This window comes from Arachis stenosperma, chromosome 3, assembly GCF_014773155.1.
Source record: "Arachis stenosperma cultivar V10309 chromosome 3, arast.V10309.gnm1.PFL2, whole genome shotgun sequence".
NCBI classification, from domain to species: Eukaryota; Viridiplantae; Streptophyta; class Magnoliopsida; order Fabales; family Fabaceae; genus Arachis; species Arachis stenosperma.
The window spans coordinates 153,464,141-153,480,013 of NC_080379.1; the positions used below are offsets into that span (position 1 = coordinate 153,464,141).

At 36.7% G+C, this 15,873-nt stretch overlaps 2 protein-coding genes across 2 annotated transcripts; both read left to right on the forward strand.

Annotated features, from left to right (window-relative positions):
- Positions 1-8,692: 8,692 nt before the first annotated feature.
- LOC130968145 (fructose-1,6-bisphosphatase, chloroplastic) lies at positions 8,693-10,974 on the forward strand. The gene is made up of 3 exons (XM_057893250.1): positions 8,693-9,184; positions 9,771-10,167; positions 10,373-10,974. The coding sequence occupies exons 1-3, from the start codon at positions 8,777-8,779 to the stop codon at positions 10,771-10,773; spliced, it is 1,206 nt and encodes a 401-aa protein (XP_057749233.1). The 5' UTR covers positions 8,693-8,776; the 3' UTR covers positions 10,774-10,974.
- A 473-nt stretch (positions 10,975-11,447) lies between these two features.
- LOC130968144 (KH domain-containing protein HEN4-like) lies at positions 11,448-15,836 on the forward strand. The gene is made up of 7 exons (XM_057893249.1): positions 11,448-12,184; positions 12,430-12,882; positions 13,005-13,277; positions 13,958-14,245; positions 14,322-14,404; positions 15,044-15,155; positions 15,431-15,836. The coding sequence occupies exons 1-7, from the start codon at positions 11,570-11,572 to the stop codon at positions 15,569-15,571; spliced, it is 1,965 nt and encodes a 654-aa protein (XP_057749232.1). The 5' UTR covers positions 11,448-11,569; the 3' UTR covers positions 15,572-15,836.
- Positions 15,837-15,873: the final 37 nt, after the last annotated feature.

The window sequence follows — 15,873 nt, forward strand, 5'->3', positions numbered from 1 at the left end:
TCAGATACGTCTCTTTGTATATAACTTTATATATAATAATAGGTGAAAATTTAAGTGGAGTCGACTTCACATAAAATTGATATCTAAGAGTCGTTAGATGAAAATTTAGTCAAATCAGTCAAATCATCTAACGGCTTTCGAATATTAACTTCACGTAAAGTTAACTGCACTGAGTTTTCACCATAATAATATAAAATTGAATCGGATGATTTTTTTGTTTTAAATAATTGAATTAAACCGCACCGCCAGTACCCCGTTAGAGAGTGTCGTGTGGCTTCAAGTCTCCTTCACTCAGTGTAATCCGTGAGACCGTGACCGTGACCGTGACCGTGACTCAATACACGGGAAGAGTCAAAACAAGTTTTCCAACCTTGATAAGGACGATAAATATCTTTCTTTTGATCCGCATTTTCACACTCTTTTTCTTCTTTAGTATCATTATTGGCATAACGTGATTCACACTATCTATATTGCTTTACTCTTTAGTGATATTTAATCATTATATACTTTTTTATATTATGGTACAAAAATAAAAAATTTCATATAGACTAAAACTCATACACTAAATTAACTACAATGTGTTTACGTATATTTATTCAGATTAATTTACATATTTTTTAATTAAATCATTAACTATCAAAATAATTGAAATTATCATAATAAAATAGTCAAATTTATAATAAATGAATAATTAAATTTATTTATAATAATATAATAATTTTTTTGTGAAATGTCAAATACGTAATTCTATATACAGATCCATAGTATTTTTTTGTGCATGTAGTTGAAGAAAATTTATTTAAATATATCTTGTTTACTCAAAAAATTCTTATAAGTTTCAATATTTAAAAAAATGCTTAACAAATCTGATTGCATGGGTGTATATACCGAGAGATTTTATGTTAGCATACTCAGATAAAAGTTAATAAATTCATAATAATGGATGTATCTTAAAATATAAAATAAAAAATTAGTTAGTTTTATTTTATTCTGTTTGAGTATACTTAAAAAGTTATATGTTAAATTTATCATGAGATAATCTCACAAATATATTTGTTAATTTTTTTCTAATAATATTTTGTAGATAACACATTTGTTTAACGTGACTTCTGAAATTACCAAATTAAATAAGGAACCTTTTTTTTTTAATCTCAATGAAATCCATATAAAAACCCCTCACTTTTCATTTTTCACTTTGGATAACAAATTAGTGATAATAAATATACGTAAAAAAAAATCAATGCTTACCAAAAATTAAAAAAAATTAAATTTTGTTTAATTTATTTTTTATAATAAATTTTAAATGTTTAAATATTATTTATTTTTATATTTTTAAATTAAATATTAATTTATACTATTTTTAAGTTAAATACGGTCTTTTAAATACTATAACAATCACTATAAGAAAAATTATTACCCCAATTGTATTATTAATATTTAGTATATATATTAGCAAAAATATTAAACAACCAATTTTTTTTTTAACTAAATCCAACCAAATTAATTTTAAGTACATGCATTTTTTTATATGTTTTTTTTTCTTCTTTTTCTCCTCGTCTTCTTTTTTTTTTCCGATCATTGTCGTCATCATGATAATCATCATTATCACTTACACTTCTTTCATCTTCTTCTCTTTCCCTTTTTATTTCGTATCATCATCACCATCTTCTTTTCTTTCATCATCACCTCTTTTTCCACTCTTCCTCTTCCTTCTCTTCTTCCTTTTTTTTTTCATTTTTTTGTGTGTAATTCTTTTTCGACATTGTCATCATTGTCATTGTCATTGTCATTGTCATTTTCTTTTCTTCTTCTATTTCACGTTTTTTCTTCCTCTTCTTTTTTTTTCTGCGTAATTCATCTTCAACATCATTATCGTCGTCATCTTATTCTTCTTTTTCTATTTTGTGTGGCACAATTAAAAAATTTTGATGTCAAAGTTAAAAAATTTCTATAATGTGAACTCACATTAACAATTTCGATGTTATTTTTTTACTATATATTTTTTCTATCAATTCATTTTTCTCCTTCTTGTTTTCATAGTTTTTGTTTTTCATACTCATGTAATTATCATTATTTTGTTTTCTAAAAAGAATAAAAACAAATAAATAAATAAATAAATAAATAAAATTATGCAATTTTTGGTTTCATTTTTTGGTTTATCCTTTTTATCATGTACAAAAAATTTTAAAAAATGTAATTTTTAAATAAAAACACAAAATTTTGCACGAAGAAAGAAAAAAGAAAAAGAATAAGAAGAAAAAAAAAGTTGTATGTCACGGTAAATTTTAGAAGGTTAGATTTAATAGTGTTTGTATAGTTTTCTAGAGTATTTGAGAATGCTCTAGATGGTTTCGAAACGTTCTAGAATGTCTTAGAAGATCCCTAAATAACCTAGAAGGTTCTAGAAGACTATGGAAGGTTATAGAGTATTCTAGAAGAATGTAGATGTATATAGGAGTATGAAGAGTAGTATGGAAGAATCTAGAAGTATTTAGAGAAATATGAAAGGATAGATATTTGTAATGAAGGTTCTAGATGATTATTCTAGACCGTTGATTAGATTTAATCCTAACCATCCAATGAGGAGGCGGATGGCTATAAATAGGTGAGAGTTAGTGTGAGTTATATGTGAGTCATTTGAAATAAACACTTGAGTAATAAAGTGTTCTTTCCACCAAAGCTTCCCTTCTCTTGTGTTCTCTTGTGTTCTTAGCTTTCTTGCTAAATACTGAGGGTTAGGCTGACTTGGTCTTAACTCAAGAGGTTGAGTAAGTCCGAGTACCGGCACGGTAGCATTAGAGTGTGTCCAAGGCTGTGACAATTTGGCATCAGAGCAAGGTTCGAGAGGGAGCACAAGTGGTTTGTGGGTATGGCTTCTAGTTTAACCATGGAGCATGTTGAGTCTCAAAGGGGAAAGGATATTATTCCTTCTCAATGGGGAAGCAAGAAGGTGCGCTCTTCAAGTGAGTCTAGAGGTAAGAACTCTAACTTCTTAGAAGAGAGAGTTTCTATGTTGGAGAATGTTCTATCTTCTATGGATAAGCGTTTCCAAAGGATAGAACATGATAAGGAGACCCTTGAGGCTCACGTGTTAGGAGAACTAGATGCTTTCAAAGAAAGCATGCTCCAAATCGAAGAGAAACTTGATAATTTCTTGAAGTTATTTGAGGAAGTTCGAGTTTGGCTCAAGGAGGCAAAATCTCGACCAACCATTATAAGAGAGACGACAAAGATTTATCTTCCAAAGCCAAAGGAGTTCAAAGGCGTGAAGGATGCTCGAGAGGTGGAGAACTTCTTATGGCAAATGGAGAGGTACTTTGAAGGCCAAGGGGTGGTCGAAGAAGCAATAAAAGTACGCACTGCATCTCTCTACCTTTCTGATAATGCTACTTTGTGGTGGAGAAAAAAATGCGTAGATATGGAGAAGGGTACTTGCAACATAGCCACATGGAAAGATTTCAAAAGGGAGTTGAAAAGACAATTCTTCCCTGAGAATGTGGTCTATGAAGCAAGGAAGAAGTTGAGGGAGTTAAAGCACAAGAGTACGATTAGCGACTACGTAAAGGAGTTCATTACTCTTATGTTTCAAATTTCTAACTTAGCATCAGAGGATGCATTGTTCCTCTTCATTGATGGACTCCAACCTTGGGCAAAGCAAGAACTACAAAGAAGGAATGTTAAGGATGTCGATAAGGCTATCGTGGTGGCCAAATCACTCACTGAATATCATAGGGAAGACTCTAAACCTAAGTATTCTTCGAAGCCTATTTCTACTAAAGGTGGGGGAGACAAGGGAAAAAGTTTATCAACCAAGAAGAAAGGAAAATACTCTTCAAAGAAAGAGTACGAGAAAAAGAAGAAGGCTTTCGTTCCCAAAGAAGGATGTTTCGTGTGCAAGGAACGATACTAAATAAAGGACTGTCCCAAGGGACTCTGGCATCTATCGCCGAGGAACGAGAGGCTCAAACTCAAGTAATTGAGTATGTTGGATCTATCCAACATATGAATGCTGTGAAGCGCAAAGAGGCAAGCACTGCAGAAAAGAAAGGCTTGATGTATATCAAAACTTTTATCAATGAAAAACCTATCATGGCTATGATCGACACTGGTGCTACACACAACTTCATCATGCCTGATGAAGCAAAGAGGCTTGGGTTGAAGATCATCAAAAAGAATGGTTGGTTCAAACCCGTGAATACCAAGAGTGAACCCCTTAAGGGAGTAGTAAAAGGGGTTGAGATGACTATTGGTTCTTGGAAGGGTCTTGTGGATTTCTCAGTAGCACCCCTGGACGATTTCAAAATAGTCATCAGGCGTGATTTGCAAAGAAAGACAAATATAATACCTATGTTATACTATGACATAGTATGCGTCATGGAGAAAAGGGTCTCCATGCATGGTCTCTACAGTCTCTATATTTGGAGGACCACCGATGCTCTCTGCTATGCAACTTTCAAGAAAGGAGAGATTACATATTTGACTCTATTATACAATAGGAGTCAACACCTGAAAGAGAAGAAGTTCCTCTCGAAATCAAGGAAGTCCTTGAAGAAAATAAGGATGTGATGTCTTCCGAGTTGCCAAAACAACTACCACCTATAAGAAAGGTGGACCACAAGATTGAATTGGAGTCAGGAGCAAAGCCACCTGCCCCAATACCTTATAGGATGGCACTGCCAGAACTTGAGGAGTTGAAGAAGCAACTCAAGGATTTTCTAGATGCTGGGTTCATCCGTCCATAGAAGGCACCTTATGGCACACCAGTCTTGTTCCAAAACAAACATGATGGTTCATTGAGACTATGCATCGACTATCGAGCACTTAACAAGGTAACCATCAAGAACAAATACCATATTCCTTTGATTACCGATTTGTTTGATCAATTTGGTAGAGCCAAGTGGTTCTCAAAATTGGATTTGAGGTCAAGATATCACCAAGTGAGGATTGCTGATGGTGAAGAGCCTAAGACCACGTGTGTCACGAGGTATAGATCGTATGAGTGGTCAGTGATGCCTTTTGGCTTTACCAATGCTCCTGTGACCTTCTGTACCTTGATGAACGAGATCTTTCGATCTTACCTTGATCGGTTTGTAGTGGTCTACTTGGATGACATTGTTGTTTATAGGAATACCTTGGAGGAACATGTAGAACAATTACGAACTGTATTCAAGATCTTGCGAGAGAATAACCTATATGTGAAGAAGGAAAAGTGCTCTTTTGCAAGGGATGAAGTCCACTTCTTGGGACACATCATTAAAGGTGGAACTCTCTGCATGGATCAAGGAAAGGTGAAGGCTATCAAAGAGTGGGAGCTGCCAAACAAGGTATCTGAATTGAGGTCATTTCTTGGGTTGGCTAATTACTATCGAAGGTTTATCAAGGGATACTCCGCCATGACTGCACCATTAACTGGTCTTCTCAAGAAGAATCACTCTTGGGAATGGTCAAAGGAGTGTCAAAAGGCCTTTGATGAGTTGAAGGTTGCTATCATAGAAGGATCAGTACTAGCACTACCCGACTACCCAAAGGTATTTGAAATCCACACTGATGCTTCTGACTATGCTATTGGAGGAGTTCAGATGTAAGAAGGGCATTTGATTGCCTTTGAGAGTCGCAAGTTGAATGATACAGAGAGGCAATACACCGTCCAAGAGAAGGAGATGACAGCGGTAGTGCATTGTCTGAGAACTTGGCATCACTACTTGCTTGGTTCACACTTCATCTTCAAGACAGACAATGTAGCTATAAGCTACTTCCAAAATTATAAGAAATTAAGCCCCAAACAAGCTAGGTGGCAAGATTTCTTAGCGAAGTTTGATTTCGAATTTGAACACATGCCTGACAAGACTAATGTGGTAGCAGATGCGCTGAGCCACAAGGCCGAGTTGGTAGCCATTTCCATGGTCGAAGGAGATATTGTACATACCATCAAGGAAGGGTTACATCATAATCCATTAGTCAAGAAGTTGGTGGAGTTGACTAGAGAAGGTAAGACCAAAAGATTTTGACTAGAAGACGACCTTCTCTACACTAAAGGGAGAAGATTATACGTCTCTAAATGGGAAAATTTAAGAAAAAAATTAGTGAGAGAATGCCATAACACCAAGTGAACTGGTCACCAAGATCAGTGAAGGACCTTGGCACTCATTGAATCTTCTTATTATTGGCCTTAAATGAGAGATGAAGTGGAGAGCTATGTGAAGACTTGTCTTGTGTGCCAACAAGATAAGATTAAAAACAAGACACCAAGTGGATTGTTGGAACCTCTGCCTCCATCAGAGTGACCGTGGAAAAGTGTCTCTCTAGATTTCATCTCTGCCTTACCAAAGTCCGAGGGGTTTGGATCTATTCTCATGGTAGTGGATCAATTTTCGAAGTACGCTACTTTTATACTTGCCCATACTGACTACACTACAGAGGAAGCAGCACGACTATTCTTCAAGAATGTGGTGAAGTACTGGAGATTGCCTAAGAGCATTATTAGTGATCGAGATCCACACTTCACAGAATGACTATGGACAGAGCTGTTCAAACTCCTTGGGTCGGAACTTCATTTTTCAACAAGCTTCCATCCTCAAACCGACAGGCAGACTGAGAGGGTGAATGCCTTACTCGAGTGTTACTTGAGGCATTTCGTAAGCGCTAATCAGAAGGATTGGACAAAACTCCTAGACATTGCTTAGTTCTCATATAATCTACAAAGGAGTGAGTCTACATGGAAGAGTCCGTTCGAGATTGTGACTGGACAACAGCCACTTACACCTCACTCTATTTATTCCTCTTACTCTGGGAAGAGCCCTGGAGCTTATCATATGATTAAGTCATGGGAAGAACAAACAGATGTCACTCGTCCTTACCTCGACAAAGCTGCAAAGAGGATGAAGAAATGGGCAGATAAGAAGATGAGGCATGCAAGCTATCAAGTGGGAGACAAGGTAATGATCAAACTTCTTCCACAACAATTCAAAGCCTTTCACAAGGTTCATAAGGGTTAATCCGTAAATACGAAGGGCCATTTGAGATCATTGGACGTGTTGGGGAGGTTGCTTACAAAGTACAACTCCCTCCCTTTATGAAGATCCACTCGGTCTTCCATGTGAGTATGATTAAACTATATCATGAAGACCAAGATGAACTGAGTAGAGGTGACTCGAGTCGTGCTCCGCCTGTGGTGATTAGATCCTTTGATAAAGAAATTGAAGAGATCTTAGCTAATCACATCGTGCGACGAAGAGGAGTACCACCAAGTATCCAATATTTGATCAAGTGGAAAGGACTCCCGATAATAGAAGCTAGTTGGGAAGCTCGTGAAGATATGTGACAATTCAAGAACACCTAGAGCGCTATCATGAATAGAACGCGACGAGGACGTCTGCGCATTAGGTGGGGGAGAATGTCACGGTAAATTTTAGAATGTTAGATTTAACAGTGTTTGCATAGTTTTCTGGAGTATTTGAGAATGCTCTAGATGGTTCCGGAACGTTCTAGAATATTCTAGAAGGTCTCGAAATACCCTAGAAGGTTCTAGAAGACTCTGGAAGGTCATAGAGTATTCTAGAAGAGTGTGGATGTATATAGGAGTATGGAGAGTAATATAGAAGAATCTAGAGTATTTAGAGAAATATGAAAGGATAGATATTTGTAATGAAGGTTCTAGATGATTAATCTAGACCATTGATTAGATTTAATCCTAACCATCCATTAAGGATGTGAATGGCTGTAAATAGGAGGTGAGAGTTAGTGTGAGTCATGCGTGAGTCATTTGGAATAAACACTTAAGTAATAAAGTGTTATTTCCACCAAAACTTTATTTCTCTTGTGTTCTCTTGTATTCTTAGCTTTCTTGCTAAATACTGAGGGTTAGGCTGACTTAGTCTTAGTTTAAGAGATTGAGTAAGTCCAAGTGTCGGCACAATAGCGTTGGAGTATATCTAAGTCCGTGACATGTAGCATTAAGTCCAAAATTTTGAAAAAATTTAATATCAAAATTAAAAATTTTTTATGTTAAAGTAAACAATTTTTATGTTACAATTAAAAATTTTAGTATTATTTTTTTCGTAAAAAAAAGAAATATATAATTTCACATGTACATCTCTCAACAATTTTTGTTAAATTTAAATGAATATAATTAAACTTAATTAATAAAAATACTTAAATATATAAAGTTTATAAAACTTTATATGATAATTACACTCAAATTTGGCCTATACTCGTATTTTGTACATTAAATTTACTTAAAAAGTAAAATATGTTTTTTTCTTTAAATAAAAAATTATTTATTTTATATTTTAAAAATATATATTAAAATTATAAATTAAAAATTTTTTATTAAAAATATAAAAATTATGTATTAAAATTATAAATTTAAAAAAATTATTAAAAATATAGAAATTTAAATTTTTAATATATTTATTTTATATTTATTAAAAATAATTTAAAATCTTCTCCTAATAATATTCGTATCATATACTAGGACACATGTTAGTGATATTCATAAAATAATTCAAACATTTTTTATTTTATATTTTTTATATTAGAGTAGCAATCACATTTTTTTAAATGTAAACTGATAGTAAATCAGCCCAAAAAATTTTTATTAAAAAATTAAAAAATTTAAAATACAAAAATCGAACTGTCCAGTTTATATATTACGACTTTTATTTCTATAAGCAAAAAAAAAAAAAATGTCTAACATTTTCCAGTGTAGTGATTTATCTACCACCGAAACTGTATCAAAGGATAACACTTTGATGAAGCCCAGATAACCTTACATAATATGCAGTCAGCATCAACAACCTTGTACCAACTTCCCAGTCTCCGGGGAAAGTTTCAAACTTTGCTATCAAAAGCTCAACTTTTTCCAGTGAGGAGCTTTTTTTGCAGACCAAGAACAAGGCCTTCAGTTTCTGGGTCTGGGATGAGATCAGTGATTGCCTTAAGTGGTTCTTCTTCTTCTTCGTATGCAGTTGATGATGGGTTTGTTACACTGATCGAATATGTGGGCAAAAGAGGAATAAATGTGGAAGATGGTTTGGTGGTGTTGCTCGATCACATACAATATGCTTGCAAGAGAATTGCAACTCTTGTGGCTTCTCCTTTCAATTCCAGCCTTGGCAAGCAAGAGGGTATTGGTGCTGCTTCTGGTTCAGATAGGGATGCTCCTAAGCCTCTTGATATTGTCTCGGTAAGTTTTTCTTCTGTGATTACTACAACTTAAATAGTTAAATCCAATGTCATTTTATAATCCTTCAGTTTCATGTGATTGATTTGGTGCCAAATTTGGTTTGGGGGATTGATACTGCTCTGTGGTTTCTGTTTCTGAGAGTGTGGTTGATTAATTGGGTTGAATATGGTATGCTCGAAAATGAGAGAGCTAAAAAAGAACCGAATGGATATGGAGTTAATCATCATTTGCATTCATCTTTTGGATAAAAAATTATGTATTTTCCAATTAAGATAGACATGAGATGGAAGTGGAAACATAACTATATTCTTCCAGGTCTCGGAACTTGCAAGTTTCAATTCATGACTTTATTGTTCACAAGAATTGCAGCCAAATTGCCAATCTTTTGAATGCTGATAGAGAGATATACTTAAATCTTTTAAAGCTATTGTGTTCTTTGGATTACATCCTATAAAGTAGTTCAGTTTTAAGTTCTGTTCTTGCCATTTTATGTTGTTCATAGCTATGCAATTTCGTTTACTAACAGGATATCGAGGAATTGAGAAGTTAGTTTATTAATCAGTACTTCCATCATGTATTACTACAGAATGAAATTATCTTGTCATCACTCCAAAAGTCTGGAAAAGTTGCTGTTATGGCTTCGGAAGAAAACGATGCACCAATTTGGATAAGTGACGATGGTCCATACGTGGTGGTAACGGATCCCCTTGATGGTTCACGAAACATTGATGCATCAATTCCAACTGGTACAATCTTTGGTATTTATAAGCGCCTTGAGGAACTAGATGATCTACCCACTGAGGAGAAAGCTATGCTGAATTCGCTCCAAAGTGGAAGTAGGCTGGTTGCTGCTGGATATGTTTTATATTCATCTGCAACTATACTGTGTACCACCTTTGGTTCCGGAACTCAGACATTCACTCTTGATCATTCAACAGGAGACTTTATCCTCACGAATCCAAGCATCGAAATTCCTCGCCGTGGTAACAAGTGTAGATAGTGTCCTTACTAATTTGCTAGTTGTTTATAACTTAACATTTGATTCTCCCTTATTATGTATCAACTTTACTTTCTTTGGTTTGCTGTTGAGTATCATTGTTCATTGCTATCTCTTCTTCTATACTTGTGTATAAAACTTGAGGTATATAGCTTAAAGATTTAATGCTTGATAGATTATGTTCTTGACAGGGCAAATTTATTCGGTGAATGATGCTCGGTATTTTGATTGGCCTGAAGGATTAAGGCGGTATATAGACACAATTAGACAAGGAAAAGGTAAATATCCAAAGAAGTATTCAGCTAGGTATATATGTTCCCTGGTGGCTGATCTCCACCGAACTTTGATGTATGGGGGCGTGGCGATGAATCCGAGGGATCATCTCCGGCTTGTGTACGAAGCAAACCCTCTTAGTTTCATTGTAGAGCAGGCTGGTGGAAGAGGATCTGATGGCAAAAATAGAATTCTTTCCCTTCAACCAGTTAAATTGCACCAAAGGCTTCCTCTATTCTTGGGGAGTTTGGAGGATATGGAAGAGCTAGAAAGTTATGACGATGTTCAACAAAGAGTGAATCCAGGTTATGAGGTTTGATAATGTGGCACAAAAGTTTTCAACATTGGTGTAAATCCAATCTGCTTCAGGAATTGTGATGCAAATATATTTTTCCCTTCTCTTGCTATTCACTTTTCTTGACTCTGCTTCCTTGAGATGACTATGGACACTGCTTACAACACTGTAGGGATATAAATTAATATGTCATCTATCATCTTATTTTGATCTGTTTTGGTCTTTGGCTGGTTTAAGTAGCAGAGTTTGGTGAAACTATATCATTCAGCAATAGCATAAATATTGCATGGTATGATATTATAATTTAGCAGAAAAATTACAATATTCAGAAAAAAAACCTAGTAATCTAAATGAATGCGTCGTCATTGTACACATATATAGAATAATAGTGGAAATGGCTTTAAGGTTTAAGCATATCAATATTTACATCCTGACCACCAAAAAAGATTACAACGAAAAAAGGGGCAAAGAACAATGGATATTCATCAAATATTCCATAAGTGGCACTAACCGCAGTAATTGCTTTTTCACCGCGCGCATTTTAGCATGAATCTCGGTGTCACTCTCCCTCTCTTTGCTCTAATGAGTAATCTAATCTCTGCAGCTCTCGTCATCTGTTTCCACTGCCACCAGCTGACCAACTAGGGAGAAAATATATAAAAATAATAAAAGAAAAGATGCAAATAAATACAAAACCATGCAATAAAAAGTAACAGTGAAGAGTTCTAGAAGGAAGAAGAACATGAAGAATTGGTAAGCTACTAGGCTACTAGCTAGTGGCAGGCAGATATTTTATATTGTGAAGTTGAGAGAGGCGATTATGGCAACGTGCTATCCGTCTCCATCACCAAAACGACATAGTATCGCTCCGATGGCCGACCCCAATTCCAATCCGAAACCTAGCTACTCTAACGGCCCTTACAGAGCCCCCAAGTCCAAGCCTACACCGCCTCCCCGCCACGCCACCTTCCGTATACTCTGCCACGCGTCACGCATCGGCGGCATCATTGGTAAGTCCGGCAACGTCATCAAGGCGCTCCAGCAGGCCACCGGCGCCAAGATCCGGGTCGAAGACGCCCCGCAAGAGTCCCCCGACCGGGTCATATTCGTGGTGGCGCCAGTCTCTTCCTCCGCCGGCGGAAATGGCGGTGACGGCGATGCTGGAGACGGTTCGGAGGAGGTCTCGCAGGCGCAGGAGGCGCTGGTGAAGGTGTTCGAGAGGATACTTGACGTCGCAGCCGAGGGTGATAGCTCGTGTTTGGATGACGAGAGGGTTGTGTCGTGCCGTCTTCTGGCGGAGGCGGCGCAGGTGGGGTCCGTGATCGGGAAGGGTGGGAAGGTGGTGGAGAAGATCAGGAGGGACACCGGATGCAAGATTAGGGTTTTGAACGACCGTTTGCCGGCGTGCGCTGCGCCCTCCGATGAGATTGTTGAGGTCAGTGAGTTTTCCTTTTTGTTGCATGATGGTACATTGTGTCTGAGTAGCGTTGCTGTGCTGAATTGTGAGATTCTGCATGTGAGTAGTGTTTTTGGATTACTGGATTTGATTGTGAGCAGCGTTTTTGATTGGATTTGACTGTTTAGGATTATGAATGCTGTAAACATAAACCACTAGGATGGAGGATTAATGAGGATTGTATGCTATTTATGCTGAGAAAATACCTTTTTGAGTTGTTTTAGGTAGAAGGCTGTGCCTCATCAGTAAAGAAGGCCCTTCTCGCAGTCTCTCGTCGGCTTCAAGATTCTCCCTCGGTCGATAAAACAATGAAGACGATGGGAAGCAGACCTTATGAAGTAGTTCAGCATGGAGCTTCCGGAGTTCTGCATGAGACTTCGACTGATCTGTGGCAAAGGACATCGGCATTATCGAATTTGTCAGGAGGCTCTAACTTCAATTCCAATGGAGTTCATACGTGGCACCCTGAAGTCAATAGAGCACCAGTCTTGGATCCAAAAGCAACTCAGCAGGAAGTTATGTTTAGAATTCTTTGTTCGGATGACAGGGTTGGTGCTGTCATTGGAAAAGGTGGCAGTATTGTAAGAGCTCTTCAGAGTGATACAGGAGCCAATATAAATATTTTTCCTCCGTTCCCTGATTGCGAGGATAGATTAATTACTATTACTGCTATGGAGGTTTGTTAAATGCAATTGCTTTTATTTTACTTTTTCTTGCATCTTGTAGTTGTATGCTTGTATTCTATCATATTTTCTATAGTTATTAACTTTTCTTTTCCTGATGGCTCCATTCTTTGCAGAATCCTGAAACGAGATATTCCCCAGCACAGAAGGCTGTTGTGCTTGTTTTCTCCAAGTCGGTAGAAGGCATTGTTGAGAAAGGGCTAGACTTGGGATTTAAAAAGGAGTTGTCTGTTACTGCACGTCTTGTAGTCCCATCAAACCAAGTGGGCTGTTTGATAGGGAAAGGAGGAGCAATAGTATCCGAAATGCGGAAGGCAACAGGGACTAGCATAAGAATAATTGGTGGCAACCAAGTTCCAAAGTGTGTATCAGATAATGATGTTGTTCAGGTGCGGAGATGATTCTTTATTTGGCATTGCTCAATCAAGAGTTGCCGAAGAATGGTTCTTATTTCTTCACTACATTATTCTGTGTAACTTGTAATGCAAAGAAACCAACTCCTCCCTAGGCCTGAACAGTTTTCTTTTTCTCATCAGTCTTTCTGCTATTTTGTGTACTTAAATGGTGCCAGTTATACCTTGACTTATCTTCAAAAAGAAAATGTAAGCCATACATCTTCCGACCATTTCCTTTTACTACCAGTTACACCTCTTTCCTTTCCTTAAACAAAACATTTTCCTTTGAGTGCCATATTTGTTTCTCATGGAGAATGAGGGTTTGATCTTAGAGTAGGAGCTGTTTATTCTCCATTCCCCTTAGCTTGCAGCCTAACTATCATTGACCAACCAACCATAATAGTATTCATATTTCAGTTTCATGTTTCATCTAATCTTTGGACTCCCAAAAGAGATAAAGGTGACATGATTGATACCCCATGGTCTCTAGTGTCATTCAGTTTCACTTATATGGCTTAGCATATTTGGAGTTGACAAGAGAAACATCGTATTTCGTAGAGTATTTCTATTTACATAAAAAACTTATAATATATTTTTGCAGTGAATTCATCAGGACAAATCTTGCAATGATGTTTATGGATTTGTTAATTACTATATTTGTGTTTTGTTGCCAGATATCAGGAGAGTTTTCAAATGTTAAGGATGCATTGCATAATGTAACTAGTCGACTGCGGGATAATCTTTTTGTTAGTGTGCGAAACAGTGCTGGAGGACGGAATCTTTCCTCTGTACCAGCTGAGACCAATCCCTATGGGAGACCGAGGGATCATATTCCTCTTGGAGGTCCACCAGTTCTTGGTGTTCCTCATAGTCTAGGTACACATTCTCTGTCCCAAAGCTTAGATCATCTTTCACTGAATCCAAATTTAGATCATCCTTCACCAGGGTCATGGCCACAACAGGTATATTGCTTTTTCTCTGCTGGCTTCTGTTCCATTTCAAGATCTCCTTTTAGTATATGATTAAATATGTTTGCAGAGAGTGGCTGGAATAAATTCTAGAGGCACCAATGATGTTGTCAAGGGGTTGACTTCTCGAAAAGGTGGCTTAGAACATGGAAGGTTGGTGATGTCACTTGATGCACACTGGAGTTGCATATATTTTGATTAGTATGAAGTGCTATTTATGGATCAATATACTCACTCTTGTTTTTGGTGGCATACACCACCCTTAAAATATGATCAGTTCATGTACTTGTATGAGATTGCTGGTTTATGTTGATGAGCTCATATTGTCATATGTTCTTAGAAAACCAGTTTTCTGGTGTCATGCCCCCTTCTTTTTGGTGGCAAACCATTACATGAAATTAGTCTCTATTGTTCTATTAAAAAACTTCAATATTGACTATTCTGTTATCATTGGTCATTTGCATAATTTTGAACCCTGGCATTGAGGTAAGTCGTGGACTACTATAACATATTTTATTGTGTTGATAGTGAATTAATTTACTTAGTAGACCTAATGCATATTACAATATTTAGGTTCCCATCTAAGCATGTGATTGATAGGTGATCATCCCACTATAAATGCTTGCCTAGGTTGATTATTTGCTGTGGCCTATGGAATAAGAAGAGGCTCCTCCTCACTCTAAACATTTTACTAGCAAAAATATATGTTAGAAGAAAACATAAACGAACAAGAGGAAGCAATTTCTGATAAAGTAATGGAAGTGGTTATTAATACTCATCTTTCCTCTGCAGTGGGAGTAAAGCCACCACGGTGACCAAGAGAACTGTGGAAATTCCGGTACCTGATGATGTTTTTGGCTCTGTATACGGGGAAAATGGGAGCAATTTGGATCAACTGAGACAGGTACCTACCCTGAGATATATGATGGGCACATGTTTGATTTGTTCTTTTACTTACTAGGGTGTTATTTTTTTTATCACTAATTTGATTTCATAATTGGTTTTTGTTTAGCCTTCACTAGAGAAAAGGTAAGTTATGGTGCTTAAGCCTTAAATCACTTGATATTTATGGTAGAACCGTAGAAGTATATGTCGAACTTCTTCTCTATACTAGGTGTGTAGGCTATTTTTACCAACCCCCACCATCTTTTTCTTGAATGTGTTCTGTTCTTTTATCAGATTTCAGGTGCTAAGGTTACTGTCCAGGAACCGCGTCACAGTACAAGGGACAGGACTGTCGTGATATCTGGTACGCTTGACGAAACTCGAGCAGCAGAAAGCCTTCTCCAAGCTTTTATTCTCAATGGGTCACCCTCATGATGACTATCTCATTAATATCCCCATTAATTTTAAAATTGATTTAGTTATTTTAGCATTTTTTTAAATTATTTTTTTTACCCCACCTAAAAGAAGCAATGTACACTACATTAGGAAAATAGGGAGGCCATGTATACTACAGTAAACTTTTGCTAAATTAATGTCTGAGGCAGTTCACTGAAGGGTAGTGTACTGACTGGAACCTCGTTAACGTTTGGGGTATATCTACCTCAGTAGTCAGTAACAAGAAGCCTTCCATTAATCAACATTTGCCGCATCTTTCGTTGATCTAGTTGAACTGGCTT

Excerpts from the sequence above, each read along its gene's own strand:
- LOC130968144 (XM_057893249.1), top strand. The coding sequence starts at position 11,570 with ATGGCAACGTGCTATCCGTCTCCATCACCAAAACGACATAGTATCGCT. Across the intron at positions 13,278-13,957 it reads CAGATAATGATGTTGTTCAG|ATATCAGGAGAGTTTTCAAA; the intron begins GTGCGGAGATGA and ends TTTTGTTGCCAG. Across the intron at positions 15,156-15,430 it reads ATTTGGATCAACTGAGACAG|ATTTCAGGTGCTAAGGTTAC; the intron begins GTACCTACCCTG and ends TTCTTTTATCAG.
- LOC130968145 (XM_057893250.1), top strand. The coding sequence starts at position 8,777 with ATGCAGTCAGCATCAACAACCTTGTACCAACTTCCCAGTCTCCGGGGA. Across the intron at positions 9,185-9,770 it reads AGCCTCTTGATATTGTCTCG|AATGAAATTATCTTGTCATC; the intron begins GTAAGTTTTTCT and ends GTATTACTACAG. Across the intron at positions 10,168-10,372 it reads CATCGAAATTCCTCGCCGTG|GGCAAATTTATTCGGTGAAT; the intron begins GTAACAAGTGTA and ends TGTTCTTGACAG.